The 16,010-nt window shown below is 39.6% G+C and overlaps 2 protein-coding genes across 2 annotated transcripts in view; both read left to right on the top strand.

Annotated features, from left to right (window-relative positions):
• Positions 1–2,482: 2,482 nt before the first annotated feature.
• Positions 2,483–5,664, top strand: LOC116848937. Its single transcript, XM_032825575.1, has 5 exons — positions 2,483–2,583; positions 3,821–3,976; positions 4,363–4,450; positions 4,628–4,670; positions 5,654–5,664. Exons 1-4 carry the CDS (start codon positions 2,483–2,485, stop codon positions 4,661–4,663), a joined length of 381 nt encoding a protein of 126 aa, XP_032681466.1. The 3' UTR covers positions 4,664–4,670; positions 5,654–5,664.
• LOC116848944 (early growth response protein 1) overlaps positions 5,272–16,010 on the top strand; it is a 239,157-nt gene continuing 228,418 nt past the window's right edge. The window contains exon 1 of the mRNA XM_032825601.1: positions 5,272–5,800. The gene's annotated coding sequence lies outside the window, so the exon portion shown is untranslated. The remainder of the gene's footprint in view (positions 5,801–16,010) is intronic.

Here is a 16,010-nt window from a genome sequence, read left to right as displayed (position 1 = left end):
TACGGAGACTTTCAGTTCTGACGAATTAGACCGGCTTCGATCGCCAGGATTTCGCGTGTTCCAATTTCACGAGCGTTTTTAGCCTCCGAGTTCGCCGTCACAATCGAACAGAAATTTCCGAGGACGCTTGACAATTTCGTTATTATTTCAACAGGCCTGTACATGTGTGTCAATTAATGTCTTAATGTCGAAGAATCAAGCGGAATATATTATTCTTGTTCCTTCCACGAAGCGTATCTTAATATGCCGCGAAATTAGCCGGCGAATCGTTCTGCTTTTATTAGTGAGGTTCCGACTAATGAGCCTCGTTTTACAAGGGCACGCCCTTGCACACGTTAAAAGAAGTATTTTATAGAAACAGTAAGACAGTAATATATAGTGTCTATTGTAAAGTGTTCCATCATCACGTGTACATGTAGATTAGGGGTCGAACTAAACACAAAATTTCTCTACTGTTTTGCAAACAACGACGTGAATGATCTTGCACGATATGGCAGATGAATTGTGATAGCGACACCTGTCGTGTGCTTGTACATTAGGACAAATTGAACAAAATAATCCTATACCATTTTGCAAATAAACACATCGATTTTCGAGTTATTAATTAAAGAACATTGTTTCGGCATTATTGCACGTTATCATCCGCCAATCTTCTTCAATTAATAACTCATAATTTGATGTGGTTGTTTGCAAAATGATAGGAGAATTTCGTGTTCAGCTTGACCTAATCTATATGTATACACGAAGTATACTTTGCGTTAGACTTATATGTAATTTGTTTTGGTAGAGTTCCTATTAAAGTATCAAAAAGCGGACAGAGAGGAATCGAGCGTTTGCAAAAACGAAGAGATTTAAACGGCAATATACTTGTCTGTATTAACTTACACTACGATATTTATTTACGATGAACCTTAACGATCATAGGCGAGTTCTTAGGGTCGTTAGGGCGCAAAGACTATGCCAAGAGTGGGCGCATTTTACAGTTGATGGGAGTGACGGTGCGAGAGGAAGACGTACGATTATGCATTTCTGTCACTCGTGACGCGTCTCACCTTTCACCCCGACTATTACTCGTTGCGGCGCTCACCTGTTTGCCCAAGGGAATATCGCGTGGTCGAAGACCCGGCGGTGGAGGCGGCGCGACGAGGGAGTTTACAGCGGATCGTTTAACCTCCCTGCAAAAAAGAGACACTAAAGTCGCAGAAAGCAAGCTCCCTCCGCAATCGAGAATTGTTTCGCTCAATTCGTGTATTTTATATACTCATAACCAGCTGAAACTATCCGGTGTTGTTCAGGTTATCACAAGTCGGTGTGTCAAAGGGATGAAATCAGGAGGCGAGGGTGGGATGTCCAGGTTTCACGCAGCCTATATTTTCCGCAGGGTTCTAGAGAGTAACTGTGTAAAATTTCGCCCAGGTCAGTCAAAGGATTTAGAAGCGCACAGACATTCTGTTTTATGTATATACATAGATTATCCACTGCTCCGAATTTATATAATTTGCAAAGCGGTTGGAATATACAATGCACAAGAAAGATATATAAACGTCGTCATACTCATTTTCTTAAACACTTGAGTCAAAAGAATGAAATAACGATAATGGAATAAGAGATTGAAAGAAGTATAAAGGGAAGATCGAGGCTATTTAGCCACCTGGGGTAAATTGACAAAATCAATTATTTCTACTGTTCTTTAACAGATTTCAGAATCGAGCAAACAAGGTCAAAATCATCTTTGACATGTTTAAAAATCTTGCTTAATTTTGTAACTTGATAGAAAATACTAGAAATAATCAATTTATCTCGGTAGCCGACTAGTTCCGGCCTCCCTTATGCAAAATCTTTCCGCGAACAAGACTTAATCTTCAAACCCTAAATATGACCAAAATTTACTTAGACCAACCTTCCAGACGTTTCCCTGTTTCTAAAAACATGTGTTTTGTTTTTTCATTGTACCTTTTCATCGAATCGCGAAAATATTAATAAGTTCGTATTACACAATGTTTTCTACACTAATTAAAAAGGAACATTAAATGTTGGTCATTTTTATGGAAATTATGAGCAAATGAAGATGTTCTGGATAAAATTTACCCATGTTTAAGGCTCTATAGACTTGAGAGAGAATCAAATCAATATACCAAAAACAATCGTTCTTTTGGGATATTGTATAATTGACGAGAATGTTTAATAATTTACGAATGGATTGGTCTTCCCGAATGCGATTTATTACGCGCGTTGCGTTTTCGAAAGTACGCACACCTTTGATACCGTTCGCCCTTCTATGTGGAGGGACGAGGTTTCTGGTGCAACTTTTTGCCGGCTCGTTTCGGCAAGAATTTCCTTCGCGAATTTCTTTACGGCTGCCGGCAAAAGATCATCGGGCGGACTGCGCGAGTGCCCACGCTTTTTCTTACCTCCTGCCTCCTCAGCGGCGGGCTACCCTAATTTTCGCGTATGAGCTGCCGGATTCGCCCCGGCATCCGAGATGGTTGCAGGTGATCCACCTGCCTACGCAGAAGCTGGTTCGCCTTTTACGCCGCGTTCGAAAAATACCACGGCAAAAAAGCGACTCTCCGGGGAGACAGAGTAACCGTTGCTCCGCTGACGATGTTGCCGCTGTTATCGTCATGGCAATCTTCCCCGGCGAACTGTAGGAACGTATTTACGCGTGTCCGTGGCGAAAGTGAAATCTAAATTCGTCGATTTACTCGAGCGAGACGATCGCATCACTGAGAAATATCGAGTCGTGCGCAATTTCGAATATTAAGTCGCGTCGTTCGCTCACAAAGAAAGCCGTGTCGCCTCGTTGTTGACTGTTTTCCGCGATGTCAGTTGCCATTGCAATTGAATACTATAAAACAATACACAATGAAAATCACAGTATAAGAATCACAGGTGATTGCGTAAAAATAAATCGAGAGTGTAGAATTACATTTTTTCACATTTGAAGCTTCATTTGTGGGGAAATTTGAAAATTCGTTGGGTACACGCGGACTTGACTAACACATAACAGTTGAACATTATACTGCTTTTTATGTTCGTAAACAATTCTACTTTTAAGGTTTAACACAATAAAAAATTGAGGAATTATATTTATTTTATTTATTTATTTTATTTTATTATTATTATTTATTATATTTATATTTTATTTATTATATTTATTAATTATATTTATTATATTTATTATATTTATTATATTTATTATATTTACATTTTATTTATTATATTTATATTTATATTTTATTATTATTATTTATTTTATTATTATTTTATTTTATTTTATTTTATTTATTTATTTTATTATATTTATTTAATTCAAAAATTGCTGGAAATGTCGTGCTTATTGCTGTTCACAAATGTTCACTCAGATCAGAAATTTGTGGCATGATGTTAATGTATTCTGCACTTTCAGTTCTGCGCCAAATGGCTTTTCAAATTCAATGTTCTTTGAAACACAACTTCGTATATTGAGAAAGGAAAATTTACTTACAGAATATGATTTTTATTTCTGTGAAATAGAGTCTATATTTCTATGTAAGATAAGTTTTTATTCCGCGAATAAATTTTCAAATATTTTTATGGGAGAATTTTATTCTACTTTTCGATTCACCCTTGCACGAGGAATCATCTTCTTTGTGGCTATACCAGTGTTATACCTTGTATAGCGCCGATATCATGAGACACAAAAAATGTTGATTTGACGATAACGGCGCTTGGGCTGCGTCTCACCAGCCGAAAGTCACGTGACTACGAGAACAATAGACGCGCGTACGTTACCGCCGCGAGCGATCATAACAGCCCTCGACGCGCGAGGGTAAACAAGTCGCGGGACGTCGCGTGTGTGTCCCGAATTTTCCAGTTCGATCAGTGCGCTCTCGAGACGTGTACCGTGCGCGTTATACATTTCACTCGCGTGTGCGCTATACGTTATATTCTCGGCCACGATTATTCTGAGCAGTAGCCAGCATTCTCTATACGGGTAATTGCGCCATTTTGTTACTTCTAATGAGAGATTTGTTACTTTTATAGAGAAAGATACATACACTGACAGAAAAATTATATTAAAATCAACAAATATTTCTTTGATGGGTGCCATTAACATATTTACTTAAATCTACATTCTCTTTATTTAAATCAAATATTGTTTACCTGATTTAAATAAGCAATATTTGGTTTAAATAAAAAGAATGTAGATTTAAGTAAATATGTTATTGGCACCCATCAAAGAAATATTTGTTGATTTTAATATAATTTTTGGTGCACAACTATGATTTTGATATAATTTTTCTCTCAGTGTAGCCTCTCTTTTTATTCTCGATGCATTGATATATCCATATGACTCAGGAATCTCACTGTTTGTTTCAGATCTGAGAGAGAGCTTGCGGCCACACGCTGGATTCGGTGGATGCCGTACCGGAGGATCCGGTTCGGGCCGAGCAAGGTCGGCTCGAAGGTAAGGTTTATAGATTTCCCGTATTCCTTCATTAAATCCTTTGCGATCAAAAACTGAAATATAGTTGTCTAAAAATTACTGAATAATCGCAAAGGATACACACGTATTCGCGCGTATGTTTATCGTTGTGTCATCGATTGTCGTGTCTAATCGGCAATGCTATATTTTTTGTTGCAGAATTGTAGCAGTACGAGGCCGATCTTGAGTTCCTGATATTTCGGTGAGTTAAGAACAAAAGATTTAAGGTGACGGGATTTTTTATACGAAATCAATGCGATTTACTCAGTTTGTAGATTTCTATATGCACACCGAAAGAAAAAAAATTATTAATTGCATAACAAACTATAATAATTTTCGCCATCACTCATATTTCTCGTTGTTCTAACAAGAAGTAGCAATGATAAAATTATTATCAACAATGTTGTAATAGCATTCATCAAAACGATTTATTGAATTATACAATTAATTCGAAATCCCAATAATTATCTTACTATATAATTATAGTTATAAATATCAAATATTTTTCTCTCGGTGTAGAATTTTACATATGTCTACCTATTAAAATACACTGTTTGAAATAATCAAGAAATCACTTTTGAACAGTCTTATTTTCAAGATGCTTGAATTATTGAATATTTCTTTCTAAAGATATCGACCTTTCTAAAGATATCGATCTTAATATTTCTTTTTAGTTTATTTGATTCTTAAATTATCTCAAACAGTGTAAATTATGCACCAGTATATATTGTGCACTAGAATTGTGCACCAAAGTTGTGCGCTAGAATTGTGCATCAAAGTTGTGCGCTAGAATTGTGCATCAAAGTTGTGCACCAAAGCTGTGCAGCAGAATTGCTCACTATAATTGTGCTACTATATTTTGCACGATAAATTTTGCAGTCGTCGCGACCGTTAATTTCTTAAACTTTTACACGTTTTAACGGATTATAATATCACTTTAGTCGAAATCTCTGCCGGTATTACGGTAATTAAAATACGGTATTTATTATTTTTGTTGAAAGCCAGAATTTTCACGAAAAAAATACCTCGACTGTCACAAGTATAAACGATCGCGAACCACGATTTGTTCAGAAAGTTTCTCTCTCGATCTTGTCGAAAGCGCCGTGATATTTACGATTATTTTCCATACGATTCGCGACTCACGAATATATTCTCGAAGCGCCGGAGTATTTTGTATACTTTCAGTTAAATTGTTAAGCGTTAGACAAGTCACGCTCATGAGTGCAGCAAAGTGTACTGCGTGACGACGACGTTGAATACCAACTGGACATTACGGAGGTTCACAAGACTGGACATTGGACTGTTGACGTTGTTGGACATCAGCACGAGATGGTGAGTGTACAATTTATATGCTCATGAAGCATCATATTACGTAGTGCATGTAGTAGTTTAGACATAATAAATCGCATTGATTGCCGATAAAAGAAAGGCTGTTATAATTAGGCAACGCGAAATACTTAGAAAGTTTATTCACTCGTAAAATGCCTAAAATTGTACAAAAATTTCACGCAATATTTATCGCAGTAGAATACATTCGCAGTTTCATACGATTTGTAATTTGAATTGCACCGTTCGTGATGAATTTAATATTGAATATTGTAATTTTGCACACACTGAAAAATTGATATTCTTAGAAGAATTCTCTAAAATAGGTACCAAGTGTAAAATATATTTTGAACATAAGATTTACTCTTTTTATTTTGAGTGGAAATTCTCTTGTTTAGAGAATTTCAAAATGGGAGGAATAAGTCTTATGTGTAGAATATTTATATTTGGTGCCATTTGGAATTGAAATTTTGATTCTACTTTCAGCCTTACTATTGCATTCAACATCTATTTTCATACTCTGAAATCTATACTAACCTCCTTTGAGGTTGATATAGATTCTATTTAATCTACCCGAATCGAAATTTTGATTCTACTTTCAGTCTCACTATTTTATTGAACATCTATTTTGATATTCTGAAACCTATAATACAACATATTTTGATGCTAAAAAAACCTCTTCATCAGAGTCAAAGTAGGAGTAAATTGTGTTATTAGAATTAAACCTACTTTGCTAACTCAGCTTCTACTGCGTTGTAGAATTGAAAGTTTAACACAGAACCAAAGTTTTGACTCGGATGTTCCTGTAAAATCTGAATTTTCTTAATCGTGATACACACGCGTTTATTATCAAGCTTAAGCCTTCATAATCGAGTCGCTATTAAAACATTTAAATTCGCTATAAATGAACGTACTTGCTATGTATCTTCTTCGAGATAACGCGTGCCTCGACAGAGTGTCGCAGAAGCATGCGAATGCTTTCAATTGAAAGACCACTAACGACTTCGTGTATGTAACACACGCGGTGGATGTTGACTGTGGCCAACCGTGTAAATATGGTCGCGGCTACCGACGGCAGTTTTCGTCATCGCGTCTCCACGTAACGCCGTCGTAGTAGGGAAAATTTACATTCGCGCGCCCGATACTTTACGCAGCTCGGTCGATTTGAATCCAATTAACACTCCGGAATGAGCGAAGTCTCGCGGGGCGAGCCTAATTAAAGAAGAGCAATTACACGGCCGTGAGATCTCGCAATTAGTCGACAGATTGTCGGGGAAAGAAAGAGAGAAAGAGATAGGCAAGGGTGGGAGGGAGAGAGAAAGAAAGCGAGAGGACATCGGCCGGCCATTGAGAAGAACGGCCGGGATCTTCTTTCTCAGCGGGACGCGCGACGAATCACAGCTTCATCTCGGCGCAATCTAATTGGTCGGAATGCTCGCTCACTAATTAAGCATTCGACTAATTATTAATTACATCGACGCGAGCGCTCGAATTAATTCGCCTGGCGACGGGGCGCCGGCGCGCCGCGGGGCATATTAACCGCGCATAAGTATCGCGTTTAATGCGCGCGTGCAGGTCGCGCGACAGCCGAGCATATACCGCGGGCATGAGCTACAAGGACGTGCTCCTCTCCGCCGAGGAGGAGCAGACCGTGGTACAAGTGCTCGTCCGAGAGAGGTATCGCCTGTTCGTGCCGACCTTCCGTCTAGTACCTGCAGCCGCGTCGTCGCAGCCGAACGAAATAACTATTTCGCGTAACGACCGTGTGGTGAACGTTTCTTTCTGTTCTCCCGTTTCCTAACCTTTCGAGCCATAGGAGGCCAGATGGCCAGATGGGACGTTCCACCTATCTTTTCTTCATTTTTAGTAGTTTCGATTGATTTATCGGCAGACATAGTCCATTATATTTAGAGATGAAATCTTATATTTAGAGATCCGGTCTGACGGCAACTTATTCAGTAAATTGCGATGATTCGGTAATATTGGAAAGCTAGTAAAATGGTAATTTGGAGAAAACTTACAAAAATAAAAAAGAAATTTAATATAAAGCTCAAAAGGAGTATTTAGCTTTTAAAATGAGTAGGCACTTTATTAAACTCATATTTTTCATAAATTACTTTGGTATTGTATATATTATGTATAGCATATAGTAAATAGCACATTTTGGGGACACGTTTTTCTCTCTGCTCTCTCTTTCTCTTTCTCTCCCTCGATAATTTTTTTATAATTTTTTGAAGTAATTTTCGCGTTTCCAAAGGTGTATTTTCGAAAATAACGTCAAGAGTGCGTATTTCGCTCAGCACCGTTTCCTGAATGACAATTTAATTTAAGTTAATGTGACTCTGCTCCCTCAGTAATACGCCCGGAATCTTCAAAACAATTTTCCAACATCCCAAAGTCGCGTTTTTAAGGTTGGATCCAAAGTGGCGCGTTAGGAGTTTTAATTCCCTTTGAGACGGATTTAGGAGTGCCAACGGGAGATTGGTTGTCGAGTCTCATGTGATCGATCTCCGTTGATTGGACGACGTGTCGTATGTCTTTATAGCGGAGCGTTATTTATTTCCTCTTGCACACAGCACGCGATAGAAAATCACTTACTTCGAATGTTTCGCGTAAGGACTGTAATCTGTCGCGCGATTCGCGTAATCTGCACTATAAACACACACGTCGGCCGCCGTTTCGCGCGGACGTGAATTTATGGTGGCAAATTGCTCGTATCGAGCGCACAAACTATTCTAATTTCGCGATTAAAGTAGCATCGCTAACCCGGCACAGACGACGGTAGCTATTGCGTGCCGTGAATGATGAACAAGTTGCGAAGGCAACGATTTACACGCGATTTATACGCCGCTCGCATTCGCACCCGAGGGCACCCGGTCGGGGTGCAACATTGTCATTTCGATCCGTCTACTCGGCGAATCGACGGCGAGTCGGTGCGCGTTCGATGTACATTAATCGTGGAGACTTTGTTAGGCGTTTCGAGCGATTTGCATGCACGCGGTTGCGAGGGGGATCTGTGGGAGGAGATATCCGTCTGATTTATTCCGTCAGCATTGAGGAGCGCTCTCGAAACGTCAGCGTTCCCGTGTAACGACCCTCACTTCATTTCTCATACTTCATTTATTTCCACGTCTCGGCCGCGTCGACCGAGAAGACGAGATGTTCCGTCGTTTATAATGATGATAATGCGCGCACACACGGAACTCTCAGGAATGAATCTGCCACACGGAATTCTCGGGAACGGAAAAAGAGATGTGCACTGAAGAAAAGGCTTTCCTCGGTAACAAAAGTTTGGTACATCTGACCAAAATTTGATACAGAATTTCTGGTGAAAATGATGTCTAATAGCATTTTATCTAAACTCTTTTTTGTTCAAAGAAGAGTTTCGGGACTCTTCAGAACAAAAGAGGGAAAGTGTTTTATTAGATCTGATATTCTTTCTTGCTCTTTTATTTCCGTTAGGAATGGAATTAAAAGTTTAACTGCTGCTTGTGTGTTTTGTTTTCTCACTAATATATCCTATTTGAGTAAAGAACCTGGTAATGCCAACCATCGTATGTACCAAATATTTTAGTTTCAAATATGAAAATCATTTTTTCAGTGTATATCTGAAAAAAATAAAAGTGACCTTGATTTTTTTATAACAAAATAACGGTTCCCAAATTTTTATTATTTCATCTTATATTGTATTTTAAAAACTGAGTAATTGTATCTAGAAATTTTCCTGCCCGATCACTGTAAGTGATAAAAGAATAGCATCATGTTGAACAAACCGTATATGACTTCAAAAAGAATTCTTCTAAAACTAGAAGGAAAATATTCCAACAACAATATTCTGAACGTTAGAGAACTTTTGTCTGTTGCCTACAAGTCGTGTCTTTCATCTCGCGCGGAAAAAGGCATTCTGCTTCAAGCAAATATATTCCTCTCGATTCAAAAGGAAAGAGGTTATAATAATATCTAGTAGATTTCCGATCAATGGTCTATTCCTCTCAATACTCCTACGGTAAAAGTTCCCACTTGGAATATGGGATCACAGGAAGTAGCACCTTGCAACCGCAGTTCTTCTCTTTTTAGATGTTGGAATATTTTCCTTTTGCTCTTAGAAGAGGATCCTCTTGAGGCTACATAGAAGGGGATCCCGCTAAGGATAAGATTATACACCTTTGGGTGTGTTAAGTCTCTGTACAATCAACGAAAATCAACGCGGTCGAGTCGACGCGTTTCGCGGCAAAACAAACGGATAATTTATGCGAAAGCTCGCGATCCTGTACGTGGCGCGCATAAAATCCGAGGATGATAGGTACGAGTAAACACACAAATCGCTCTCGCCGATACCATGTACACCTGCTTTTTATCGATTGAAAGCAGCGCGCGCGCGCACGCGCGACTTTACACATTTCTATTAGTTACGATCGAATATCGACGTCGCGAACAGCGATACAGTTCGAAACACCGGCGACAATCGCGGTTACTTGTCGCAAGCTGGGGATCTCCGGGTGGAAGGCTCGCGGCGGGTTCGCTGGCAAGAGAAGAGAGAGAGAGAGAGAGAGAGAGAAGGGGAGAGGCACCGTATACATCTCGTTTCGATTTATCTACTTTGTCCGACTCACGCTCGGTCTTGCGCCTACGAGGAAGGCCTTCGCGAAGCGTGTTTAAAGTATCGCCGGGGCGTAGGTGCAGGTGTGCAGCGCGCGAGTACACGCGCGGAGAGACTCGCAATTTATTTCAACGAGTGGCCAACATACGCACGCACGCATGCACGCACGCACGTATGAACGAATGAGTACACACACCGGTCACGCGCACGCTCTTCTTCTTAGATATCATTTATGGTTATGGATCGCCGCCGTTTATAAGTTTGGTGGTACCTTGACCGACTACAAGTACCGCTTGTCGCGCAGTGAGTATATCATTAACAGTTTTATAACTGCGCCGGTTATTAATAACCTGAAGAGCGGAGGTATCCTACGCGCACGCACTGAAACACACACACGCGCGCGCGCACACTCTTTCTGTCTTGTGCGTTCTCTCTCGAATGCGTGCCGGTTATTAATTTCAAACGGGCTGGAGTGCTTTACGGAGGTTTCTGGATCGACTCGGGGTACTCCGAGTGTATCGATTTTAATGGAGCTGGTTTCATGAAACGCCGGATTTTTCAGGAATGAAAGCGCGCGCGAACCGAGTCGCGTCGGATCGGATTACGGCTTTCCTACGCGAGGTGGATGATTGACTTTTCATTATGGCAGCGTTCGCGCTCGCGCCGCCCCGCGCCTTACATTAGCCTGAAATTGGTACCTCTCGGTACTGCCTTGCGAAGACTAAACATTGAGCGATCATTTCCGCCGGAATGACGTGCCCCGATATCTGATTCTCGATTATCGGACCGCGTCGGTTCGCGATCTAGCGCGCGAGCGGCGAAATCTTTCACCTGCTGCAGCAATCGCTATCGGAACACGGGTACCACCCCGGTCGTTACAACTACGGCGAGTCAGACCGATCAATCCCGACGTTCCTGACGTTCCTCATCTCGTCGAGCGCACTTCCGCTCGGCGCACACGCGTGACGCGTCGCGCCCGTCAAGCGCGCTGAAACATTGGAGATTATACAGATTATCGTAGAGGCAGAGGCCGCTCAAACGCGGCAGTTGGGTTCTGAGGTTTATTTCGCGTGGTGCATAGTAGGATCGAATTAAATTTCATTTTTCAAAAAAGGCTACAGTCTTGGAACCAATTTTGATACTTTTTTTTTTTTTTTTTTGATGAAATTCAATGAAATTTAGAACAGCTTTGTCGGGTCAGATTTTTGTCTTTTGCTCCTAAATCAGACATCAAGAAGTTAGACTTAGAAATTTTTTCACTTAAACAATTTCGATAAATGCGAAAGAGCTCAAAAGTCTTGTCACTTCAAGAATAATAATTAATAAAAAAATAGATAACATAACAGTAATAATTGTGTCTTATTTAATTTAGTAGTTTTTATTTACTAAAATTAGATGCTATTTCAATTAATGTCACTTGTTAAAATAAGATTTAGCGAGTTTATGTCAGTCTGTATAACTTTAATATAATCAGTGTTTGAATATTTAACTTCATGGATAATATTTGTGTGCATGATGTTAAAATAAATAAGACATGAAACGAGTTATTGCTTGAGTGAAAAAATTTTTGAACCTAACTTCTTTATGTTTGATTTAGAGAAAGAGAAAAGACAAAATTTAACTTAAAAGTTGTTCCAAAAATTTCAACATTTTTTATTTAAAAAACAAACATTGAAATCTGTTTAAATTTTGAAGTTATAGTCCTTTCTGAAACATGAGATTTGACTCCAATGTACGAATAGAATTATACGAATAGAAATATATGAATAGAATATATACGAATAGAATTATATGAATATACGAATAGAATTATATTTCATATTGATAAGCGGAAAGCTACATGTAATACGGAATATGCGATTGAAATAGGAGCAAATAGGATATCCTAGTATCAAGAATCGTTTTTGTAACTTGTCCGATGTGAAATGCTCAGATCTGAATTTTTGATTAGATTTGAATGTTTTATTAGAAGCATGTAATATATACGATGTTATATCTGTAAACGCGATTCCACTGAAAAAATGCACATCTAACTTGAACCTCGGATCTGAGTATTTTACTTGAGATAGTTATTAACTGACGATTATTAATACGAGATTTAGATCCATATTTACAGTCATGAGGAATAAGTGGGGTATTCAAATTTAAATGCAGAGTTGAATTAGAGAGTTTTCAGTTGAATTACGATTATAGATACAAATGTCATATGTATCATGTAATTCAACTGAAAAGCTTGCATCTAACTCCGAATAAAAATCCGAGTATCTCCTGTGATACGAGGATTTCAATCAACAGCTATTAACACGAGCTTAAGTACAAATCTATATATATCTACATATCTCACCCGCAAATTTCAATTAACGTGTTAATACTGATCTACAAGGCGTTCCACATGTTTTAGACGCCTCTTAGGCACTTATCTATCTGGAATTTTATATTGATTTATTATCTACACACGAGAGACAATGTCTCTATTATCATTTACGAGCACGCGATTGCGCGACGTTTCTGTATCCTTCGTTCTCACGAAACAACGCGAATCGACTGTGCCGCGAGCCCGCGCCACAATCGATAGCTCGGCCGAGCGTCAATCGCCTCGAACGGTCGCCAAAACTGTCGTAGTACGGGCAAGTAGAAAAAGAGCCTCTGCGGGAGTGGCCGGACCGTGGACGAAGGAGAAGATGCGGAGGAGCAGAGGCGGTGGAGAAAGAAGAAGAATACGATGCGAAAGGTGCGGGGACGAGGAGAAAGGAAGGTACGATGTGCGTGCATGCCGCTCACGTAGCGTGCCAGCCAGCCTGGCAGCCTGGTGGACTCCCTTCGGCCTCTTCCTCTTCCCTCGCAAGTAAAAGTGAGGCCCCGTTTCTCTCTTTCTCCGTCCCCCTCGTCCCTCTTCTCTCTCTCTCTCTCTCTCTCTCTCTCTCTCTCTCCTTCCTCTCCCCTTTCTTTTTCTCTCTCTTTCTCTCGGTCTCCGTTTCACCCGTTTCGTCCGCCTTTTTTCCTCCCTTTCTGAGGAAGAGAGTAGCGGCTACGGGAGAGACGAAGAGGAAGGGTATCTTCCTTTTTATCAAACTGCAGCCTCTTACCTGGAGCACTCCCACCCACAGCTCCACCTGCGGCTGGATAGGCATTGCAACAGGTGAGCCGACTACCGAGAACGCGCTCGTCCCCGCGACCTTAAAGCCGTATCGCGCGACAGGATTTTCCCGCGGGACATTCGAGTTGCCAAATAAAAGCGCGATAGTTACTTCCGCTGTTTACTAACGCGTGCTGTCTCGAGCACCTTGACCCAGCTCATTCCTCATTTTGCCGAGTCGTTGCTGTCTTGTGCATGTCGATATCGTCGCGCACGTCAAATATACACTGAGGGAAAAGTTACCTTAAAGTCAAGAAATATTCCTTTGATGGGTGCCATTAACATATTTATTTAAATCTAAATTCTGTTTAAATAAAATATTGTTTACTTAAATCAGGTAAACAATATTTGATTTAAATAAAGAGAATTTAGATTTAAGTAAATATATTAATGGCACCCATTAAAGAAATATTTGTTGACTTTAAGGTAATTTTTCTCTCAGTGTAATAAAACATAGAAATTAGAAATTACTTTTTTCTTTCTTATCACAGGCATATAATTATGGAAGTATATGATTATCGTGGAAATGTGTAGTTGATAGAATTCTTTGACTCATCATTGATATACTATTATTTTTTATTACACCCAAAGAATTATAATGTCATCCTTAGCCGAATCTTCATATATATTGGGAGAAAAAATGCCTAAAAAATAAAAAATATTTATTCGGTGGGTGCTAAAAAAATAACATACTTAAATCTAAATTCTTTTATTTAAATAGAATAAATAATTCCTGTTACGAAAAACTCAAATTAAAAAAAATATCTTAATGCGAATAAAACAAATTTTATTTTAAATCTAGTTCTGCCAAGCAAATTAGTAATAAAATATAGAAAAATGTGGAATACAAATATAAAAATGCGATTGCTGCTATCACAGAGCAACTGCTGAATTACGATATCCGATATGACGATATCCGGTTGCTTCAAGTAGAGTTTATCTTTATTTAAGTTCATTTTATAAGTTTATAGATTCGTGAATTTATCACAAATTCATCGTAAACATCAGATTTATTCCAAATACATTTTGAATCCTGAATTTAGCATTTCAATCAAGAATATTAAGATAAAAATTCGATTTGTTTACTATATAAGATAGAGAACTAGCCTTTTCTTCGATTGGTTTATAATGTAAAGAGTTATTGTAAAGGGAAGAAATTCTTCTTTTGAATATATAATTACGAGCTTTTTTAAAATTTGTTATGATTACATTTTAAAACTGTCCTCAAGGAAATATTTTTTGTTGAGAATAATCATTACTTAAAAGAAAGAAAGTGAACTGAGTAATTGTTTTTTAGCAGTATAATATCTTTCTGTGGGCATATATGAGAGAACTCCGTTACGGATGAGATTAGATTCTTTTGGGCGTGTTCATAATGACAGGATACTGGAATTTTGCGTTCACTGCAAGGTTTCGTAGATGAGTCTCGCTATCCTCGCGCGCGTATCTCGGAAATAATAATAATTCCTTACGATTTCCCGTTTGGTTATTATCAAAGTGCTTGACACGACCGAGCTTCGCGCCGTAATGGGTGTACGAGAGTGCGCTTTAACGACATTGACGGCCGGCCAGTCTCCCGACGTGCTGCTTGAAAATACTGCTCGCAATAACTCGTTCTTTATCGCAAATTACCATAATTCGTGTAATACAGTATCGCGGGAACCAGGGATACGGCGTAACGTATTCCGCGCCCATCCTTTCCCCCACCTCCTCTTTCTTCCTCCAAAGAGAGAGAGAGAGAGAGAGAGAGAGAGAGAAAGAAAAGGAGACACCTTGGCAAGTGCCGAGCGACATAAGGATCATTTTCGTATATCAACGACACCGAAATGATCGGGCTCGTCGAAATTATAACGGTTTCGGCCGTCGTATACAACATGCGGATCGCGGCCGACGCTCTCGCGCTGGAACGGTTCCGATAATCTGCGCGTGGCCGCGCCGTGCGTATCGGGAATTAAATTGCGATGAGCTCTAAATTAGCTCTCGAATTTCTTAGTGTATCCATTATTAGAGCCGGAGGAATGCCGCGCGCGGCGATTATCCCGGCGAAGTCTTCACCAAGTGAAGCGCGGCCGGGGCGAATCTCAGAGATCATTTGCCAAGATAGATAGCGATAGATGGCGTCGGTAATAATAATAAATTAGTTTCTAATTAGTATTTTTGTCGTGATAAATTGCGTAATGCGAAGGGACAGCGGAGAATGTCCGCTCGCGATGTCCGCGCCGCGTATCGCGAACTGAATTGCGACAAAGTGCGTTTTAAATTAGACCGCGAACTCCTCATTAGCTGTTATTACCGCCAGCGTCTTTCTGCGGGTTCCGATGCGTTCTCCTATTCTCCTTTTTTTCGATTTCTCTCTTTCTCTTTCTCTTTCTGCTTTTTTCTTTCTCTGTCTGCTTCTTTCTTTTTGTCTGCACCTTTCTCTTTTCTTCTCTCTCTCTCTCTCTCTCTCTCTCTCTCTCTCTCTCTCTCTCTCTCTCTTT

Source organism: Odontomachus brunneus, unplaced genomic scaffold (genome assembly GCF_010583005.1).
Source record: "Odontomachus brunneus isolate Ranch 3 - 2012 unplaced genomic scaffold, Obru_v1 Obru_scaffold_102, whole genome shotgun sequence".
Taxonomy (NCBI): Eukaryota; Metazoa; Arthropoda; class Insecta; order Hymenoptera; family Formicidae; genus Odontomachus; species Odontomachus brunneus.
This window is presented reverse-complemented; position numbering and strand designations above follow the sequence as displayed.

Excerpts from the sequence above, each read along its gene's own strand:
- LOC116848937 (XM_032825575.1), top strand. The coding sequence starts at position 2,483 with ATGGTTGCAGGTGATCCACCTGCCTACGCAGAAGCTGGTTCGCCTTTT. Across the intron at positions 3,977-4,362 it reads AGCCAGCATTCTCTATACGG|ATCTGAGAGAGAGCTTGCGG; the intron begins GTAATTGCGCCA and ends TGTTTGTTTCAG. Across the intron at positions 4,451-4,627 it reads CGAGCAAGGTCGGCTCGAAG|AATTGTAGCAGTACGAGGCC; the intron begins GTAAGGTTTATA and ends TTTTTGTTGCAG.